Source organism: Dermacentor silvarum, chromosome 1 (genome assembly GCF_013339745.2).
Source record: "Dermacentor silvarum isolate Dsil-2018 chromosome 1, BIME_Dsil_1.4, whole genome shotgun sequence".
In the NCBI taxonomy this organism is placed as follows: Eukaryota; Metazoa; Arthropoda; class Arachnida; order Ixodida; family Ixodidae; genus Dermacentor; species Dermacentor silvarum.
In genome coordinates this window covers 62,403,942-62,426,845 of record NC_051154.1, presented here as the reverse complement: position 1 = coordinate 62,426,845, position 22,904 = coordinate 62,403,942, and the positions used below count along the sequence as shown (strand labels likewise).

The 22,904-nt window shown below is 42.8% G+C and overlaps 1 protein-coding gene across 3 annotated transcripts in view; it reads left to right on the top strand.

Annotated features, from left to right (window-relative positions):
• LOC119464343 (DDB1- and CUL4-associated factor 11-like) overlaps nt 1-22,673 on the top strand; it is a 69,583-nt gene extending 46,910 nt beyond the window's left edge. For all 3 annotated transcript variants that reach the window (XM_049668689.1, XM_037725269.2, XM_037725277.2), the window contains exons 10-17: nt 3,175-3,232; nt 7,182-7,274; nt 11,388-11,480; nt 11,546-11,635; nt 12,099-12,162; nt 17,108-17,263; nt 19,069-19,175; nt 21,020-22,673. In XM_049668689.1, the coding sequence (XP_049524646.1) occupies nt 3,175-3,232; nt 7,182-7,274; nt 11,388-11,480; nt 11,546-11,635; nt 12,099-12,162; nt 17,108-17,263; nt 19,069-19,175; nt 21,020-21,115 (757 nt within the window). In that variant the 3' untranslated portion in view covers nt 21,116-22,673. The remainder of the gene's footprint in view (nt 1-3,174; nt 3,233-7,181; nt 7,275-11,387; nt 11,481-11,545; nt 11,636-12,098; nt 12,163-17,107; nt 17,264-19,068; nt 19,176-21,019) is intronic.
• Nucleotides 22,674-22,904: the final 231 nt, after the last annotated feature.

The window sequence follows — 22,904 nt, the reverse complement described above, 5'->3', positions numbered from 1 at the left end:
CACTGGAACACTAAATTACGTACATGGGCTCTGCATTGCCATTAATATGCAGTCGTGCGCTTTGCATTATCACATCAGATCAGAACATTGGCTTGCCGACTGCTGTCCAACCAAGCCAGGCCACTTACCAAAAGATGCACGTCACCGAAAGACTTTTCAGATACGGAAGGGACTGCACGTGTATTCGTACTCTGTTACTGCGGCCATCAGTCCAGCCCACACGTCTGATTTCAAGCTCGATCGCCAATAAGGTCTACGAGTGCAAACATAATGGCAGCGAGATTCCCGCGACGACTTGTCACTAGCCATTTCACCAGGCGCACTGCTTAGGCTGCTAGGCATAACTAGCGCCTGTTCATTAGGAACCGGCAATCAAAACTGTGGTTTCGTGCCAGTCGACATGACTGCAACTTTGTTCATGGCCACCATGTTTGCGGCATCACATGTGCACTTCATGTCCAAAACACCTTGTGAGGTCCGAAATTTTTGGTACCAACATTATACATTGGGACTAGGGGTAGGCGGAGGTGCCACAGGAATTGTGTGGATCCGAATAATCAGGCATCTGGAATATCAGTAGGCGACTGTATTTAACATTTTTGCTACCAGAATATATATTTTAAGGCATGTACAAACAAAATTTTACTTCGCTAATAATACCGTGTCGGATCCTGCATATTTTATTTTGTTATAGCAGGAGAATACTCCATTGGAATAAAGCATGATCAGCCAAATTTTATACTTAGTTATATCCAATAATTCATTATATAAGTGTTCATTATATCGAGGTTCGACTGGATGCAACTTTCTCACTTCTGGCTTGCTCACAGAAACTCATTCTTTATGCTTGAATGAGTCATGCATGACGAGGGCACATATTTGCATGTAAATTGCACATGCTAGCATCAATCTAACAATGTTTCTCACACGGGCCGACACATTTTCACATTGGGAGTAGCTTCTAGCGAAGCCAGAAAACAAGACTATTTGTATGTCAAAACTTGCCTGCCTGTCAGATTCCTTAGCTGCACGTGAGTAGCTTAAATCCACCATCGTGTGGGGCCTGCCATGGCCGAAATACCTGACAGGCCTAATAGTGGCAAGTCATGTCCCAACTAATCAATGACTGCTCTTTACTACTAGCTAACTAACAGCCATTTGTACACTTATGGTGCTTGCTCAGAAAGAAAACTGAAAACTGATCAATTATTTCACTGGTATGCTCTGTTTTTATCATAATGCTGCTTGCAGTGAGTGGTGAGCATGCAGTGGTAGCCAGAGCTAAGCCACAGGACTGCTTAAATCTTCAGTGGTCGTCACACTTTAAACTTATTTCATCACTGCAACATTTGAACCGTGCTTGTTTGCTGTGAGATCTGACCTCAGACAAGTCAGCAACTGGAGTTAGGAATATGTGCATATTTAACCAGAAGCTCCTTGCTATTTACTAGCTATAGTGGCAAACAGGACTCGAAAGTCAAATTATCACCACAACAATGAAAGCGAGGGTTCAGGTACTTGAATAGCATAGGTACAGAAAATTGAATATCAGCAACTTTGTTCATGGCTGCCATAACATCTCCCACACGAATCATGCCCAAAAAAATGGTGAAAATGGCACGTAGCAACAAACAAAAAAAAAATTGTATTTAGGTAATTAGCCATCCAGCAGAAAATTTTGGAAACTAAAACTGGTCTGTGCTTTTTTTCATATGCCACCGAATGCCTCGTTCAAAGTGGATAGGATTGGGTTGTAGGTTGCTGTTTGTCACTGCTGTAGCTGCTGATCTCCGGTGCGACTGTGTGGAGGTTTCCACAGTTCAACATACCTGACTAGATTGCACATGTGTCTGTCACAGGATGGCAATACATGGGGATACAAGGAAGGGCGGAAAGAGCAAACAGTGGCAGCCGTGCTCTCAGGGCTGGCATGTTGGCTAGGCCACTTGTCAAAGGCACATGTAATCAGTGCCATGGCCCAGTAGCATAAAGGCCTTGGCAACAGTGAAGGGGCCAGCTGAGTGGGTGTTAAAGCTTATCTTTTCTCCACAATGGCTAAAACATTAAATGCATTGTGGTTACATCGCCACACTACTGCTGATGGCTGCAGTTCCATTCATACAGGACCATAGAATCCTGGTAATATGCCCGAAGCGCGAGGTAATTGAGGATGTAATGATGACTTCAAGAATAGCAAGAATATTTCAATCACGAATCGAAATATTCGTTCCAAATTTTTTACATTGTTTCATTGTTTCTTTTACTACTATTTTCTAGTGCTGTTGAATGAAATGTCCTTCGGCTTCAATTGTTGACAAATTCAATGTTCACAGCCAGCTGCTCTGGGTCGTGCAGGCCGTGTGGGAGCAAGCAAATCCATTACTTAGGAGAGGCATATAATGACATTGTACACAGAAAGCCGGCCAGTTGACTCTGCCTCTTGAAGCTGTTCAGCAATGGCCGTAATTGGCATTTCAGGGTTCTCAATCTTCATGGCCTGCACCTGCTGGAGAAGAAAATCAACTGCCTGAATGGCCTCTTACCAGTGGCAGCTCTTATTCTCTTTGTCTCGGATGATAATTGGCCATAAACTGTTGTCTCGCCCCATAAAGAAAGATTTGGTGACATCAGAAATGTGGCTATCTCCAAGTTAACTGTGGTCTGTGTGTAAGGCCACTAGGACAGCGTACGGATTCATCTTCTGTGTAAGATTATTAAGCTGATACCTTGGATTAAGTGTGCTAGATAGCTGACAGAGGGGTTGCTGAAGACGAAGTTAAGCACCTAGACAGATGGAACAAGAACACTGATAAGTATGGCAATTCATAGCCATGAACTGAAATACCTCGCGCACTCAGTATGCATTGTATATGACATTTTACTATATCATATCATGATAGGATTGGCTGCATCATGACATGTTCTCAACTAGTATACCGTATAAAATGAAATCTCTAAGTTCTCCCCTTTGCCCTATTTTTCTGGTTGTTTGGCTGGAGAGGATGAAAAGCACGTCTTGGGAGGGACGCATGCAGAGTCATACATTAAGGAGCATCCCCTGTGCCTAAAGAACGCAAAGAATGCATATATGTAATCTAGGCCAATTATCAGTGGTCCTGACCATGTGCCAAATGTGTGTGTTTGCATTCTTAGTCTATTGTTTGTTTCTTTCAGAGCAAATGACTCGTGCCTCTATGTGTATGACAGAGAGGTTCACCATCGTTCCTTAAGGGTATGAAGCGTGCTGGTTTTACTGCGCACTCTAATTGCCTTAAAGGGGCCCTGCAATGTGTTTTATGAAACGGGGGGGAATATGGTTGGTAATGCAGAAATTTTGAGAAGGGCCATCGCCTCTGAATCTTTTCCAAGAAAAGCTTTTGAATGTGCCTTGTATGAACCAAGATATCTGCAATCAAATTGCTGCTACTGCCACGCCTTTGCGGCTTTCCCTTCCTTCTCGTTGCGTAAACTGTGCTCAAAGCAGTGCCACCATGGCCACGCAGAACAATGCGTGCCCCCCCCCCCCCTTTCTTTATCTCACCGAGGTTTTGTGTCAGCGTCCTATCACAGTATTAGTGCATTGATATCATCTTACACCACCAGATGGCACAATCGCCCAATCAGTGATGAGATTTCTAGTCTTTTGCTTCTGCCCGAGGCACAGTTTAGTCATGGCACCTATGTAAATCTGGCCAGTGGCCATCTTGTCTGAAAGTGTGAATAGAATAGTATACACAAAAATTGGTGATTTTAGAAAGCACAGGCAGTTTCCTGAATGAAGCCATAGGCTCTTCTGCAGGTACCGAAAATATTAGGCTCAGATGTTCATGACAGTATTGTCTAGCAACTAATTTACATACTGGGTTAAAATATTGCAGGGCCCATTTTGTGAAGAGTTTGTTAATGCATACATCAAAGTTGTCCTTACAACTGTGACGTTGACTATATGCATCTGAAGTTTCCAACTTAGTGCTTGTCAAATTTTAATGTAATAATATGTTATTACCACAGGGTGTCCCAGCTAAATTTAGCCAAGGTTTAAGAATATGCCACTGCACTGTAAGATCCAACTAAAATTGCATTGTTAGCCACTCCATGGAGCACTTTGCTAGTCTTAAATTTGCTTAAATTTAAGGGTAAGCTTCTGTTGTGCAAGTTGTAGAGTGTTTTAGGAAAGTCCAATTCGCCACTTTTTAACTTCCTATCTATTAATGCAACAATGTCTTCTGCACCTGTGACTACACACTGTCTTGAAATACAGTCAGAGCTCAGTATAACAACCATGTATATAATGAATTATCAGATATGACAAAGTAAATCTAATATGTTTATCGCCGATATCAGCGTACAAGGGATACAGTGTAGACCGCTTATAACGTAAGTCACCGGGGTCGCGAATATCCGCACTATAAGCGGTACCGCACTATAACCAAAACAACGATTTCATTGAGATAGCAATTATATGGACACTCCAGGCACATTTCTGCCATCGCCGTGAGGTTCCATATAAAGTCCAAGGGCAATAAAATCGTTGCCGCGCACCTTATGCTGTATATGCGAGTGAAATCATGCAAGGATGAGCCGGCGTTCCCGGCTAAATCTCGCGCACGCAATGGAGGAAAGCGGGAAGGAAGCGCGCCGCATTCCGTCGCGCGTAAAGCTCCGGAGGGGGGGGGGGTGCTCTACTTCGCGCACGCGCGCTCGCCCGCCGGGGCCGCTGTATCTTGAAAGCCATCTGCGATGGGGGCACAATCCACCATGCGCTGTGTTTTTGCGGCTTAGTTGGCGTTGATGCGAGACGCAGCATGAAGGTCAATTCACTTGCTGCCGTGCTTCCTCATTCCAGCGTTTTCACAGCAAGTTTCCGCGGTCATCGAGTGAGATGTGTTCATGTGTGCTGGTGCGCGTGTGACACCATGCTTAGAGCCGCGGCGGCGGACGTGCTTTTGCGTGCTCCCACCATTGGGCCATTCTGCCTGCTCCGCGAGAGGAATGCTGGGATACTGTGGCCGGCGTGGCTCGGCGCAGCGGGCGAAAAATAGGAACGAGCTATTCACGTGCCAGTAACGTTGGAATGTGCCCGACGGCATCACACGCCGGTTGCGACGTGTCGTTGGAGTATAGACGACGGTTGTTCGCCACTGTATGTTGCGGAGTTCGACGCGCGCGCGCGCTTGACGTCGGAGTATATCTACGGCTTGAGGGGAGCGTTTGCTGTCTCGGTTGACTGCCGAACTTCCAGGCTGTAACCTGGAATACTGTAACCAGTATACAAAATACTGTAACCAGTATTTTGTCTCCCGCAACTGCACTATAAGCAATACGCGTATAGAGCAGGGAAGAAGTTTGGGTGTGTTGGTAGGTCATTGTAATTTTAACTGGGATTCATAGCGCTAAAACGACACAAGAACGAGGAAGAACACGGGACGAGCCTATTGAGTCCTATTGGATAATTAACGGGAGTCTGGAAAAGCGTATTATATCCAGTCCTGGCACTGTAAGAGGTTACGTTGTAAGTGGTCTATACTGTATATGCTTATATTATAACGAATATTGGATATGCCAAAGGTATTTTCATATTGGATTCAACATCTTTATAATGAGGTTCGACTGTACATGCATTGAAAAAGATGGAAGCAGGTGATAAATAACCATCGGTTTCATTGGGAATGGGGTAAATGGTAACAATGACAGTGGCAATGAAGTCATGTGACAGGTCAATGATGTAAAAGAATTCGCAAATGCTCGTCCTACACTTGAGCGATTGTTGCTCGAAAAAATAAGACTGTATTGCGTTACCACTGGTGACCCCCTATCATTCATTAGAGGGAAAATCATTGAATGATAAGGAGCTTTGAGTTTCAATGATTGTGTGCCAACCCCTGTATGAAACTACTGCTTCTATTATGATTTCCTGTTGTGCCACTGCCATTCCTTAATCAAGTGATGAGCTGATTCAGTGTGACACTGGTATTGTGCATTCCTATAACCAGCAACAGTAACCCCCCACACTTGCATGTTCTCATACTACACCTGAGAGACTGGCATCCTATCATTCAGCGATTCTGAATGATAGGATGCTAATAAACTGATGAACTATCATTCATCAGTTTATTAGAACCACCTGCATACAGAGCTGTGTGGTGGACTCGTGGAGGGTATTGTGCAGTCCAGTGCACATGCTGCATGCCCACACAACAGGCACTACTCGTGTCTTGTGCCTTTGTACATCGCACTGCTCCTTTTTCCTCACTCCATCACCCTCAATCCTCCAATCCCCAATTGCCCTGCCAAGGACATACCGTCTCACATTCTCACCAAAGGTTGTGTTAGCGCATTAGGGTGTTTAGATTTTGCTTTCGCAAAGTTAGGGGACGCAAACTGCCGGGCCTACAAAAGAACCGCAAAGGAGCACAAAAGAATACAAGCCGGGCAGTGGCGCTTTGCATACCAAAACCCATTTGCATACGCAGAATCTAAAACTCCCTATTAAAACCTTGGTGAGGGAATGTATGTACCCACTATGGTTTTGATTACACTGCGTCCGGAATAAGCCAGTCCCGTAACATGTCAAAACCTTGAATCTTGGAGTCGTAGAGTGATCTGTACTATGCTAACTCGTTTTAAGAAAGTGCAAAACAAGCTTTACGATAAAGTGACGTTTGTGGTCAAAGGAGTGCTCAAGAGCAGTATCCTTCAGGGAGATCCAAGCCTCTCTAGAGCCCTCTCCCCTCGCATCCCTTTGGCACATTTGCTGCATACCAGCTAGCTACAAAGCCATCAAACCTCCCAAGCATCCACTCTAGATTACGCGATTAGTTGTGAAAGAACACAAAGCTTGCCTAGCTATTTAGTGCTCTTATGTTCACCTGGCCATATGACACTGTTCCTGAAGGCTTTACTTTCATGCTCAGCTGTGTGATTTATTGGATATCAACATTGAGGCGAACTAGTGTCTTGACTCAACGGTAGGTTGCCCTACTTGGCCCTGTCCCCTTCTGCGGGTTCTTAAGTAATGCCAATGTCATTGCATGTACATTAGCCGTTTGATTTTAGTTCTTCTTTCAGAATCAGCGTAGACCACAAAATATTTCCCAACCACACTAGAGTATATTGCTTACACTTACAACACCTTGACTTTAATTCGTCATCTTTATACCTGAAGAGCCTTTTCCTTACAGATACGTGCCCATGATGGAGATGTGAATGCTGTTGCATTTGCTGACAAGACCTCACAGATCCTCTTTAGTGCAGGAGATGATGGCCTTTGTAAGGTGAGTAAGAAGAAAACAAAAATTTTTAAATGTGAGTGGAGCTATTTACCCAGGGGTGGAAATGCTGCACCAATTGCACCATCCTACGCCAAACCATCCAGGCTGCGTCAACTTACTCCAATGTTTTAATTTTGAAAGTAGCTGAATTTAGCAGTATGCATGCCTTCAGTGGCAACCATGTAGCTGTAGCCATGTGGTGGTTTCCATTCAGCATGCGAATTCAATCGAATTTAAGCCACCTTAGCAACCGTGTTCATAGAAAATTACTTTTCCTTATGTTGACTCACTTGGCCACCAGCAAGTGAGTAGGAGTTAATGTTCTAATGCAGGGGTTCTCAAGCATGTTGGTCCCAGGAAACCCTGCTAAGCTTCATCAAGTGCCAAGGAACCCCCACCCTAAGTAAAGATGCTAGGCGTAGCGTGCAACATGTTTGGGGCCAACGGTGGTGGTGGACAGGCTATTTTGATGGCGACATGCAACGCACGTGATGCAAACTGGGTGCAATCGTCATGAGCCAAGACAAGACAGCATCGCAACCAAGACATGACGAGAAAGAATGAGTTTTCAGAGCATATCGCACGAGCAGACTTATACCTTTCCTCCCAAAGGTCTTAAAATTAGTGCCGAGTCTACTTTGCGTACTGCAAAACCTCGTTAATGCGGATTTCACGAGACCGAAAAAAAAATGCCCGAATTTGAATTAATCGAATGTCGAATTATCGCGGGTATAAAGAAAAAAACAAAGAAATGCCTACTACGTCAACCCGCTTTTATTTACTGAATGAATTGGCAAATCCTGTTTCTATATTGCAGTGCGGAAACTGCAGTTCTCGTCATCTCGTAGCTGATTAGCGCTCGCAGTGGCAAAGGCCTCGTGACTTCCTTCTCAGCACAGCCGCAACGCGCGTCTCCATCTGCATCTCCATCTGAGACACAATTTTCACTACTGCACTCACATTATTTTTACATGCGTAAGCATTTCTAAGCTTTTCCAATGAGAAAACTGTCCGTGCATCAGCGCACATGGCGCTGCCACCTGCAGTACTTTGCGTGCGTTATCAATGCACCTTGCTCCTCCGTCCCAACCAGTCTGTATCGCCGCAGCGCTGTTGTATGTACTGGCCGGATCAAGTGTCATAACACTGATAACGACACCCGGCTGCGTGGAGATGAGCAAGTGGCACAATGCTTACGCATACTTAGACAACTCCCGGAGGAGTTTCTGCTTGAAAATTTTTAGCCAGTGAGCTGGTCGCCAACAAATTGTCCAGTCCATTGCGATGTAGACGGTGTACTTCATGCTCTACATCTTTCACTGAGTCAAAGCGAACTACTGTTTGCCGCAACCGCTGCGGACAAAACCGCTGGCCGCTATCGTGTTGACCTTGCAGTTCTGAAGACAGGCGGCCGACTGCTCGCACCAAGACAAAATGAAACTACCGTTTGCTGCAACAACTGCGGACGAAGCCGCGGTCGCTATCGCTGTGTTCATAGATGCCGACTACGCATTTTTGAAGGCACACGGCCAACGCGTGCACCGAGTCAAAACGAAACTACTGTTTGCCTGCAACCGCTGCAAACGTAACCGTGGTAGGTATTGACACGATCATGGATGGCGACTATGCAGTTATAAAAGCACGTGGCGTTATGGTGTTATGCGTGGTGATAAACGCAAGAATAAAGGCTTTAAAGGCATAATTAGGCACCAAGCGTTCCGGCGTTGCTATCACGCACGATTGTCGCTGATGACTATGGTGATATGGACTTCGCGAGCGCGGAACCAGGGTATATTTATCCGTGGCTCGCGGAACCCCTGGGTTCCGCAGAACCCACTTTGAGAACTCATGTTCTCAAGAGACTAAATGTCTCTTGGAATAAAATCCCCCTAACTCAGATTTTACAGGAGAAGAAATGTCAGAGTTTTCAATGGTGAATTACAGAATGGATGAAGAACACCAAAAAATGTTTGCTAGACCAGCATGCCTGTATAGTGAAAAAATCCATTACCCTCGTTTCTATATTAAATAGTCATTTTGAAAGCTGTAATTTTTGTCAACAAAACGTGCTGGCAGTGGCGAGGGCCTGCTGACATCCTTCACAGTGGAGTAGAGATGATGGCACGACACCCGTGTTTTCATCTGTTCTTTTCAGTATGCCGCACACATTTTGTAATTCCTTTGTCGCCAGTGAGGTAGTTGGGAACTACTCATTCGTCACAATGTAGGAAATGTGCAACCATCGCCTGTCAAAACCACTGTCACAATCATGGAGTGCTGCAGGCGCATTGCCAACATGGTGTCATGTGGAGCACAAGTCTACACAAAAAAGGTGGAAAAAGCTTAAAGCATTCCAAAATAGTTCCCTACAGTGGTTCTCACTATAAAATTCTTAATCTCCAAGTACTCCACCACTTTGTTTCAGTTGCAAGGTAGCGCCACTTCTGCGCTGCATGCTCACAGCACTGCACTCGCTGCACTTCAAGACTTCTCTGAATTAACTGATGCACAACCAAACACTTCTGAATTAACAAGCAATTGATGTCATTGAATAATGTATACATGCCCTATAGAAAGTCAGAATTAATTTGATTTACCAAATCAACAAACTTTTGCTTTATAAAAGTATTGAGAGGCAGAGAAGGTTTGTGTGCATGTAGAAGATAAAACAACGAGTAGCCAGTGGTGTCATACCTGGGTGAGTTGTAGGTGAAAGTAACATGCGGCAAAGTAGCGTCCCAATCGCGCGGTGGTCAGCGGAAACGTGCATTAAAAGCATATCGGTCAGTGTTTGGTTCAGGCGCTCTGTCAGTCCATTCGTCTGCGGGTGATAATTGGTTGTAAGCTTGTGGCGGATAGAGCATGAACGAAGGATGTCCTTGATGACGCGAGACAAAATGTACCGGCTTTGGTCAGTCAGAAGCTCTTTAGGAGCATCATGATACAAGATGATGTGACAAAGAAGAAAGTCGGCGACATCCGTGGCGCAGCTGGTTGGGAGGGCACGGGGAATGGTGTATCGCGTTGCGTAGTTGGTCGCAACGGCAACCCACGTGTTGCCTGATGTCGAGATTGGAAATTGCCGCGCGACTGGCCGCTCAAGGCACTTTGCATGTATTCACGGGCTCCTTTCACGCTCGGAAAAACATATTTATGTAGCACGTATTGAGCAACAGACAGCTGTATCGGGAGTTTTTCATGTTGCTCTACAATTTTCTCATAGACACTTTGATAATTAGGACAGTACTTCACGGGTTAGATAATTAATTGCAATTGCTTAATTAAATCTCAGTAACGAAAAAATTAATGGCGGCTACTCCACTGTACTGGAAACAATACGCTCTAGGTTTGCTTCGCGTAATGCCGTTCCTCTTTTTTTAATTCGCACTAGGTTTGCTTCGCGTAATGCCGTTCCTCTTTTTTTAAATCGTGCTGCGTGATAGCTGGGGCACACAGTATTGAAACGATGATCATTTACTTTGTTCATGGATTAAAAAAGTCAACTTAGCTCTTGTGTATTGCATCAACACAAGCAATGATTGACAACAGCATAGCATCCACATAATGTAACATAGTATCTGTATTAATGTAACATGACATAACGTCAACACATATAGCATTAACACAAACATATACATCAAAGAAGCTTTGTATCCACTGATTGCCACAGTGCTTAGGATCCGCATAATTTTTACAGCTGAAACATACAAACCTCAACTTGACGAAATTGACAATTTATTAAAGTTTTTGCTGCATGTATGGCTTCGTTATGCTGTGTCTTAACTGTATGTATGTGCCAGTTTATTGGTTAATTAAAAGCAACATTAAGCAATAAAATTACAGTATGATGGAAAAACTAAGAAGCTTTCTAATGAATGTTTAATTGTGTAGTGACATTTTAGAGTTTTCTTAGCCCTCCATTTTCTTGCCATCATCCTTGGTTGCCCATTTTGCTAATGCTGTACTAATGCTATGCTTTGAAAAATTGAGAAACACATTATAGTGCTGTGTATAGATAATGAAGTTTAAAAAGCCAGGTTTCTTGTGTGGAAGTGCATGCGCATGTTTGTAATGTGTTTCTCTCTACATGTGCTCTCTTTTGCATTATGTTGGCAGGTTTGGGACCGAAGGACACTTAGTGAGAGAGATCCTAAGCCAGTGGGTATCTTTGCAGGACATAGCAATGGCATTACCTTTGTTGATTCTAAGGTAGGTTGTTAGGCGCCTGAGTAGTGCTGTTCACTTTGTGTGTAATAATTTTGTCAACTTTACAGAATGATGCCAGGTACCTCATCACAAATTCTAAAGATCAAACCATCAAGCTGTGGGACATGCGAGCCTTTTCGTCCAAAGAGGGTATTGAGGTCTGTAAAACAATTTATTTCTCAGGTTCTAATACACAACTGCCTGGTTAAAATATTATGCTATGTACCCCTGTTTCTTTTGCCATTTTGGTAACACAGCTATATAGTAACACTTTTTGCTCGGAAGGTCATTTGGCAGTGTGACTTCGCAATTTTTCAGTATAGGGCTTCAAAATTATAGTCAGTGAAACAGCTATTATTGAGGCATTTGAAAATTTGAGTCAAAGTTTGCTCCAACTGAACCACTGCTTTACTAGCTCATAGTTCTGTGGATGCAAATTGGTAACCATATGCACACATCGCCTGCATACCATCACACATGCAGCACAGCTTGAGGGCATACCAATGTGCTGAAGTGCTTTAGATGCAAGACCATGGCCTATTGCCAGTCTGAGTTACTTGCACTGTTTGCCTCTTGTAAGCAGTATCACAATTGCTTACTTGTGTACTTTTTATGTTTTAGGCAACAAAAATGGCTGTAGCTTGCCAGAACTGGGACTACCGGTGGCAACGTGTACCCAAGAAACGTGAGCACTTGTCTGGAAATTCATTTTTCTGTACAGTGGAATGTCATTAGTATGTGCCTGGTGGGAACATAGCATAACCACACTCAAAACCTTAGTGCACTCTAACCAGCAACTGCAAATTTGCACCTGTTGACATGTGCCACCAGTAAAGGAAGAAAAGTGACTACAAAGTAAATGTCACCAAAAAGTATGGTACAGGTTTCCATCCCCCTGCCCCCCCCCCCCTTTTTTTTTTCTAAAGCAGCGAGAGGCACTGAGCTTCAGGCACAGAGCTCCAAGCACTGGGCAAGGGTCTGCACTAGGACATAGCACCAAGTCTCAAGTGCACAGAGTCAGTGGAAGTAGTGTTTGCTTTAGCTACCGTATTTTCCGGTCTATAAGTCACACCTTTGCATAAGACGCATCCCCCTCAAACAGGCAGCTTTTCCGGGAAAAAACGTATATAAGTCGCACCGGTGTATAAGACGCACCTCTTCGTTTGGTAAGCGATATAAAGAAAGAAAAAATTGTGACGTTTCTTTATGTGAACGCTGGTCACACGCAAGCGTATAGCTGCCATATCGTGGCAACCATGACAGAAGAAATGCGCCTGGAGCAATTTCGCCTCCAGGCGCATTTCTGCTGTCGTGGTTGCCGCGATGTTCCAAGTCCAAGGGCGATAACATCGTCCCCACGCGCCATACGCTGTATGTGCGAGTGAAAGCGTCCGACGGTGAGCCGAATCGCGCACAAAGGAGGAAAGCGGGAAGGCAGCACGGGAGGGAAAGGGTGAGGGGGGGGGGAGTTTGTACTGTGGTAGCAACTGCATAGTTTGCGCAGCGGCGCGCACCATATCTTGACAGCGATCTGCAGATGCAATGAATTCGGGGTCGGCCGACTCGCGGTCGGCCTGTCGCTGCTTGCGTTGCTGCTCTGTCCTTCTCGCACGGCACTCGGGAACTCGATCACGAGAAGAACCCAGCACCTCGATAGCGCGCATAGAACACGTAGCAATTACGTCAACCAGCGTGCTTCGCGTGGCCATAATATCGAATCCGATTTTGACGGCAGTTTTCCCGGGGAAAAAAAACGTATATAATTCGCACCGACGAAAAATTCTGAAAAACAATGTGTCTTATACAGCGAAAAGTATGGTAATAATGGGCTGAATTGAAGCTTTGTACACAAACAAAGGTTTGTGACTAGTTAGGCCCCATGCATTCTCCAGAAACAATAACCTGCAGTATAATGGCAAAGGAGCCCATTAGTTGTGAACTGTTCTTATGTGCTAACACTGTTGGGAACGTAGCACATAGTTGGCTGAAGCCAGCTATATTATGAAAGTGTAATGGTTATATGACTCAGTGTGCTATGTGCTGAGTGCACATAGCACTACAGTCAAACCTCATTATAACAAAGTCGTATCCAACACAAAAATACTTTCATTATAATATTTCAAATACTTTTGTATTTCATACACGCCGGTAACGGAGGAAAAAAATAAGAATTTTACATTTATCTCATTAATGTCTGCATTAATTATATGGAGGTTAGACTGTATTTCAGCAGCACGATTAACACTGTTACCAGTGTCATGTTAATTCAACTTACTTTCGTAGGGTGGGCGCGACACTGCTGGGCAAAAATATGGTCACCAATAGTTTCACTCTCATACAAATGGAAAAATTCTCATTTATATCACTAGCAGAATGAACAAAAGCACTCACTTCAGCAGCCCGGGTGTCTTTGAAAAGATGACTCCATTTAATTGCTTGGAAACATAACTTTTTGTATTTTATTTGCACCTGTGTATTGGTTGAATGACCGAAAGCCCGAAAATAGCCATATAGCCAAAGCCAAAATTTTGATGCCGGAGGGGATAATAAGTAGCCCAATGTGCTTATTAAGTCTGGCAACCCTACCAGCCGATAGGTGAAGATGCCCGTCGCAGTTAGGTTGGTGGCAATGGGCTGTGTTTATGCTGTAGGTGCTATTGTGCCCCCAGATCCAAGTCAAGCAAGAAAATGCTTGATGTAGGTCTCACGCCGTTTACAAAAACCTACAGGAGGGAACATCATATACATTACACTCAAGACACCAAGGATGCCTTTTTTTAAGTACGAAATAATTATGTATATGGGAAAGCTAAAAAAAGGTATTTCATCTGACCTTGAAACATGCCACACACATACTATACTCATGGAATGAAACACGTCAATTTAGGACTAATGCACATACTCCCGCTTCCACCGTCTCCAGTTTGTGTGAGATCAGCGTAATTTTGGCTCGTACACTTAGACCAGAGTCTGTATTACCTTTAGCGACCAGATTCGTAGCGACATGACTTGCACTCTTGAGTAATTGCAGATACGGAGTGTTCTCACTTAAAGTCTCTGTCACGTTTCATTCTGTGAATATAGTTCAAAAGCACTTGCAGAAGATTTCAACAACCAGTAGGATCAAAAATGTACAAGAGGTACAGTGCTTGTAATGGAACATTGTACAGTAAAACCTCGTTACTATGAACACCACATTAATGAACTTTTCAGAAATCCCCTGCTGACTGCTTATAATTTCAATGTAAAAATATTTCGGTACTACGACCTGCAGAATATAGTAGAACTTTTCAGAATAACGATCGTTATTCAGTTTCCGTGTCATGTTAACAATGCCTCAATACTACGAACTAATATTGAGAAATCTGGGGATTCTTATATTTCTGTGTATCCTTTATGGCAGCCAAAACAGTAGGCTAGCAGACGATAAGGTGCAGAAAGCGGACGCTGTGGCGCATGGGTTCGGAAAACCTGAGACGGCGCGACAAAAAAAGAAAAGAAGAAAAAAAAACACGAGGAGGCAACGACACATTAGCTTTGCCCAAACAAGTACGGAGGCGCGTCTCTTCCGTCTTTTGCGCTTCTTTCTGTGGCCGTACTAGCTAGTACGCGCCGCGAAGAAATGTAACCGCCGCACTCGCAGGGATGCCACACGGTGGCACTTTGTTCTTTCGGGATGGTGTCGCTTACGCATGCTTGCGCTTTGGAATAGTTCAGGTGTCTGCCTCGAGCGACACAGTGTGGTGTCCACGACAAGGAATGTGAAAAACGAACAAACAAGAAGCATTGCGCTTTGGATACGACATGGAGCTTCCTTTTTGTTGGTAGTTTTCTCGGCATCAGCATCTGTTTTGCGAGCGCCACTCTTACTACAATACGCTGCTTTGGTGGTGCGTAGCTGTGGAACCTACAGAATATAGCAACAGCGCGGGCCGAGGGCCAACAGCGACGTTTTCGTGGATAGCTCATGTGGTGACAACTTATGTACTGATGAGTTGATGGGCGGAAGGGTTAATTATGGGGCTTTCTCTATAACGACCTTTCAGAATAACAAACAATTTGCCACGGTCCCCTGAAGTTCGTTATATCGAGATTTCGCTATAGAATGCTGGCATGTATGCATTAAGCCAAAGCCTGATGTTAAGAGGAAGCTTTAGCTCGGGCGTCTTTAGCTCGATGCCGCCTATTCAAATACAGTGAAATCTTGATGATACGAATCTCACGGGGTCACGAAAAATATTCGTATTAGCCGAAACTCGTATCATCGAAACACAATTAAAGCTAGCTAAATTAAAGTGCCGGAGGTGAACTCACTCAGGCACGCGCACGTAAAAAGCATTTACAGTATAGATCACTTATAACGTAACTGTTTATAGTGCAGAACTGGCTACAACGCGGCCTTTTCCGACTCCCGTTTACCCTCCCATAGATCTCCATGTATACGCATACCGCTTACAGTGCAGCCGCGTGAGACGAAATAAAGGTTATAATGCGGCTTCCGCTGGAAAATCTCGCCGACAAGGGTGGTAGCGAGCACGCTTCTCAACGAGGTGCGCCCACCGACGGGAGAGGAGATCAACGAAGGCGATGCGGAGGAGGAGCATGAGACGTGGAGCATGAGTCCAAGGGCGATAAAATCGTCACCGCGCGCCGTATGTGCGAGTGAAAGCGCGCCTTTCGCGCGGGGGACGCGCGCTTTCACTCGCACTTAAGTTTTTTTGTTTTTTTAACAACTTGAAATAAATTTGCACAGTGTATGTATTTTTACCAGCTGATATCAAAAATGGAAATATTTTTTTCGTAGGATAAATATTTTATATGATATTCAAAAGAGGTTGTTCTTTGTTTAGAGCCTAATAAGTTAATTAACAGCAACTTGCACGGTAAAGTACAGCACACAGAATTTATTCTAAATGTTCATAGTGTGTTGTAAGCTATAATTGTTGTTTTAGGCTATATTGAAGTGAATTTATGGGTTCTAAAGCTTAGTCATAGAAAATGCCCATCTTAGTACTAGAAAAGTATCAAGGCAGGAAATATTAGTGCAAATTTCATTCAGATTGTTTAAAAAAATAATACTTATTTTAAGTGCCTCGTCATGGGTACATATTGATGACATTCTACTGTATTTGCAATGAATGATTCTTGCGCTAAAACTGCTGTAATCATAATATGTTCAATTTGCTCTGCATTTAGTGGCTTTAACTAGGCCGTACTTACAACACAGTAGTGATGAACATGCAAGCACTTTGTTTAAGCTCAATTTTGGAACAGTGGCACACTCTTAGAGGCAGTTAACATTGTTATACATTGTGTCACAAATTTCTGCATAGAAGAACTCAAGGATCTTGCATGCAAAAGTTGTTGCATACCTGCAACATTATCCTTAAAGCCTATCAAGCTACCTTGTGACATATAATTGATGTCATACTAGAGCCATAGAGTCTTTTCAGATCACAGTTTGAGGCCACTTCTAAATTGTGTTTGTGCATAGAGGACAGTGTGTGTCAAATGAACTCTGCTGTGGTATCACTGTATTCACTTGCACATAACATGCACTTGCATTTGTAGTTTGCTTGTCCTGACACAATTTTTTGACTGAACATGTTATTTTCTTATCTTCCTTAAAGTTCTCAGTCTGTGTAAAAAGCAGCCTGGAGACACATCTTTGATGACCTACCAGGGCCACACAGTGTTGCAGACCCTCATTCGATGCCATTTTTCACCTGCTGCCACAACAGGGCAGCAGTTCATCTACACTGGCTGTGCTTCAGGCCGCGTGGTTGGTCAGTGAAAATACTTCTTGCATATTGCAAAGCGTTTTTTTTTTTTAATTGGAGGTATTATCACGGACAAGAGAGTGTGTGTGCTCTTCCGTGTTTGCTAATACAGACAAGACGTCACAGGTTACGCACAGTAATGATTCGCATTGCTGCTCCCATTTTATGGCGGATTTTGTCACCAATATGACATGTCTGTACATTTCTGTGCCAAAAATAAATGGCAGTACATTATGTCATGATTACAATATGAGGGCTTTATCGATAGCTGCAGATTTAATTCCCTTTCCATATTACTTTAGCTTCTCATTGTGGTTATTAGTTAGGCAGCCTAATTGTTGTGACACCACTCAGCAAGCTTGTTCTGCTAGCAGCTGTAGCTTTTTGCTTGAAAGGTAAACTGGGTTCACAAAAGCAGTTTCCTTGGCACAGTCAGCTATTGAACTTTCTTGAAGTGCAGCCGTGATGAGATGTTAAAACAGCACATTCTATATTTATTTGCAGCGTGCACTAGCTGTATAAAAGATATACTTTCTACAGCAAGAGTGTCTCTGCAAAGTTTCAGCCGACTGCTTTCTGCAAAGACACCCAACATTCGAAACTTCCAAGTGGATGAAAGGAAGATGCTGAGGTGTATTGCAGAGTGATGACTAAAGATATTCTATAACTGCCACACTGAATGGACAGTCAAAATATCAGACATTGCAACCAAGATTAAAAATTGATGAATATGGTTCGGCAGGAACAAGAACTGCATAGGCAAGGGGACAGAGAGGATTGAAATTGGAGGGAAAATGAAGCTAAGTTTGCCTGAAGTGACAGAGCATGATTTATCTCAACGAAACTGCAATAAGAGTAGGTACATGGTGGAGTGAAGTATGAAGACAGCGGCATCCTGTAGAAACATGACAGAGTTATCAAAAGGAAATTTTACACCTTTGTAGTTTTGTGTTGTAGACTAGCATGTAAATGTTGCTCAGTTTTGAAACAGGGCACACTCTACCGTAGGAGTTCAGCATCAAAGCTGGCGTAGATGCCATTATGGTTTGAAAAACAGAAATTTATATGTTTCATTGTTGCATCTTAAGCTAGTTTATTCATTATGCACCCTATAAAGGGATGGTTTCACACATGTGTGTATCATGCTATGTCATTTCACATTAGCACCAGCAAAATGTTTGGAGTATAGACAATTGTCACACAGTTTTGTTCATGAAACTTTAGCACTGAATGTTTGCTTTTATTTTTGTTAGCCTCTGTTAGAAGAGCTAATATATGCCAAGAAGCTTTGCCATAACATTTACAACCCCAGAAGCTGCCATGAAAAAAGTACTTTGTAAGATTGTGTAAAGTACATGGTGGTGCTAATGTCAACTTTTTAGATTTATTGACAAAAAGTCGTGGATAAAGCTTAACTATTTACCTTTGCATCCAGTCTTGCCGCAAATAGGCTTGGCCGCTGGAAGATTTTTAAATAGTAAATGTTTTACTGTCTTTGCATCTGGACACTCTGTATAGGAAATACTGCTAGCCTAACCCAGTATTCTGGAGGAGTACAAATTTGGAATAAGTCTCTAAGAAATAGTCAGTGCCATCCACTTCATTGTAGCTGGGCAGCTGTTTTCATGTGTGTGGTATTAATGCTTTTTGAAAAATGCAACTGCATCCAGACATGTATATTTGACTTGTTCGGTTCTCTTTTCAGTCTATGACATTTTAACTGGAAAAGTGGCAACTGTTCTATTAATGCTTTTTGAAAAATGCAACTGCATCCAGACATGTATATTTGACTTGTTCGGTTCTCTTTTCAGTGTATGACATTTTAACTGGAAAAGTGGCAACTGTTCTGTCTGGGCACAGGGGATGTGTGAGAGATGTGTCATGGCATCCTTACCTGCCTGTACTGGTGAGCTCATCGGTAAGTACTTTCATTGCATAGATTGTATCATAGAAGTTCTGTACTTGTTACAGGAAAAAGTAGCTGGTTAGAATTAGATACTTAAAAATGTGATTGATTTCACTTACTAATTACAGCCTTAGAAAAATAACTAAGTTTAGAAGTACTGTATTAATCTCAGAAAATTAATTGTAGGCAATAATGGGCACTGAACACTGCTTGCTTTGATGCAACAGCTGGTACATGGTCCAGCCTATAAATGCGGTGAGGAAGGTACACAAATGCTGGTAATAAGTTCCACAAGAACTGGAAATGCTGTTTTGCCAGGAAGATGCACCATATGCTGCGGTGTTCTTGCCTCGAATTCTGCAAGTTTATACTCGGTGTTTGTACTTGTTCATGAATCCTCTCGTCTGAAGCCCCTTATTGTGTCACATGTACCTCCGAGGTGGTAAACTACGAAAAATTTAACTTGCAATGGCATTTTATACAGTAGACTGTGCTCCGTTCTATTTTTCTGTTAATGCAATTGCGACCGAAGATCCCGGCTGGCTCCCGTACGTATCTATGCGCCAAAATTTTCATAATTTTGATAGTAAATTCATCCTGACTAGATAATTCCAGCTTGATTAGTTGGCAAGAATGTGCCCAACCCCACTGATGACCCCTATTGTGACCCAAATAGCTGCAGCATCTTTCATGGCGGTGCTAGAAGATGGTGAATGCATCAAAGACAAGCCATATCCTGTTGTGAACACAGATTTTCAGCAGATTTCGAAGTGAAAATGGCTGCTCACAATGCAAGATATCTGTATTTATCTGATTCTAGGAAGTGCATCTTGTAAAAACTAATGCGAAATTTGCCTGGGGCGCTACATTCAGATATGAAACAGAAACCGCATTTGCAGCGTTAGCAACAGCCTGCTGTCAGAGTCAGCTTCATTGCCATTTTCATCGCAAAATGGCAGCAGAGCAAATTGTCATGAAAGATGGCGGCGGTGCACAGTTTTCAAGCTTTAATAGCAAAAGCCTTTTTACCAAATATATTAAGTTATTTCGCATGCTTAGCCAATGGCAACAGAGTCATATCACATGTTTTTGGGGCTCCAGAGACTGGTGAAGTGGTTAGTCTAGGCATGGACCACTATCTTGTTTGCTATTCTGCATAGAGTGGTTCGAGAAATGCAGAGTATCAAATGCAGTGGACCACAAGGAGGGCAACCTGTTGTATATAAGCAACAATAAAAGGCTGTCTGAGATTTATAAAATAAATAAATTTCTATTCTGTGAAGACGAACTTTTGATCTTCTTTCTGATTGCCAGAATTGGAAGCATGCTACAGATATTGTGTTAGAAAATTGGGTGTACATGAGATTTGGGTACACATTGCTTTCTGCTGTGAACCTTAAAAAACTGGGTGCACACTGTAATTGGATAAATACTGCCAAATGAAGCAGTGTTGTGTTTGGATATATTTTTCGCCTCTTCTTTTAATTCCTCCCGCTGGATAATTTAATCAGTTCCATCATTTCTGTCAAAGTAGAATTAATGGAAGTCGACTGTACTTGGTGTTTGCACTGGTTTGCATTATTCTAACTGAAGCCTCGTGTGTGTCGTATGTCTAATCGTGTAAAAAACAGAAGTGGGAAAAGGTACAAAAGTCTGCACCAAAATCTTGGCAGCAACTGCTGTCATTCCCCTAGGTCATGCTATATTGCGCCACAGTACTGTGGCTTGGCAAGAACGGCGGCATTTCTAAGGCATGTAATGTTTGTGCCTTGTGGCACAAATGTGTCGATGTGAAATTGATGCACCAATCGATGAGCAAGATTATGTGTGAAGCTAATAGCACTTCTTGGTTTCAGTGGGATGGTTCTGTTTGCAAGTGGGCCTACAGCAGTGAACCAGAAAAGCGAGAATCAAAAGGAAAGCTTGCGGTGGAACGCCCCAGGATGCTGTAACACACGATGCTAGTGCAGCCTGCGTTTTGAAGTGCTTGTCCTGAAGAGTCAACATATGCCTTAACTGAAGTGCACTGGTGTCAGGTTTACTGTTCGCTTTTTTTTTTTTTTTTTTTTTACTGGGACCTGATGTTTTGTATCTTTACTTGCTGTTTCCTGCAAGGGGGATGTTGGTATGAACCGAATTGTGTGTTACAAAGTGCAAATGTTTAGTCTGTAATGACCATCAACTTGGGTGAACAACGTATAACGACAGGGCTCACAAGGTTTACAGCATTCCATGGTACAACATGTAGATGTTTTGTTTTCTTGAGTATCACTTCCTTGATCTCACTGTAAACACCACAGCGTCTGAAGAACCTTTTTGGGTCCTGTGTGTTACAAGCTGCTTATGTTTCTGGGGGGTATAGTACTACTTGCAGTCTTGAAATAGGGATGCTGGCCTGCTGCTCAGTGTATTGCTGGTTCTTACACTTGGAAAAAGTTTTTCACTGGCTGTTAAATATGAGAGGAGCAATTACAGACACGGCAGTCATTAGCATCTTCCTTTAAGACATCATTATCTTTAAAATCAGTAAAACGATGTAAACAAGTATGGCATTCATTTGGATCGTTCACCTGGTCTGATTATAAATTGTAGTATATACTGTTATGTTTCAGCTTGCTTAAATAGTTAGAAATGGAAAGGGTGCAAGGAATAAGATATGTGCTTTTGATGGGGTCAGGGGAGGGGTTGTCATTCACTGACAAAATTTGACATTGCAATTGTACCAAAATGTTGCATGCAGCACAGATTGCTTCCATTGCTTTTCCGGTGTGTTATTAGTGTTGATCGTTAATTCTTTTTTTTTTTTTTTTTAGTATCGCAACATAGCTGTATAATATACCATTTTGTTCTATAACCATTTCTATAGCGACTGCTTTTTCATAGACCAGTAGGCTATGGCTTATCGCTACTTGTTTTTTTTTTTTTACACTTCATTCTTACTGGCTGCTGCTAGGATATTTTTCTTCAGGAACTGTAGGAAAGGGCTGTCAGTCTGTTTCCTGCTCTGCTCCATGAGGCAAGTGCTTGGTAGAGAACCAAACTTTGATGCCACTGCTAAGTGCATGGGCACATTAGATTTACATATTGTTAACAGGATAGTCATAATTAAGCCATGAACACAATGCAGTCATTGTCATAATTAGCTCTGAACAAAGTTTGAGTATGTTATTAGCGTTGTTTTTTTTTTCTCTCTCTTTTTTTTTTGCCTCATTTGTCTGTAGATGACTGCTCATTATCATCAGCACAAAGCAGCTAACTGACAGCCTTGCCAAGTTAGCTGGGCTGAGTAATTTCATGTGGACCTGCTTCTCATATTACAATGAGAATATGCATTCATAATTTCATTTTGTGAAGTTGTATGTGGGTTTGTTATACTTGATCTTGTAGGTGCAATCCATCTGAGCCAGCAGCTCCATCTCATGTGCTTTTATTTAGAATGTGTTTGTGCACACATTTTGTTAATTCTTGAAGCTTCGTGTGAAAAATAAAGTTGCGTGTATCACATTGTTTCTTTTTGACATCCATGTTTTAACTCAACTGTATAGTTTCAGATTTGCCATCTGTGGCTGTTATATCTCTATTCGATGCATTCACTTCCATGCATAGCAGGCTCATTGTGGGTAGAATGCCACAAAATGCGACATGCTTGCCTTGTAACTAAACATATACACTGCCGCTTTCAGAGCACATGCTTATAATGTGCAAAAAATCCTTCTCAGGATGTATGTCAATCTGAGCAAC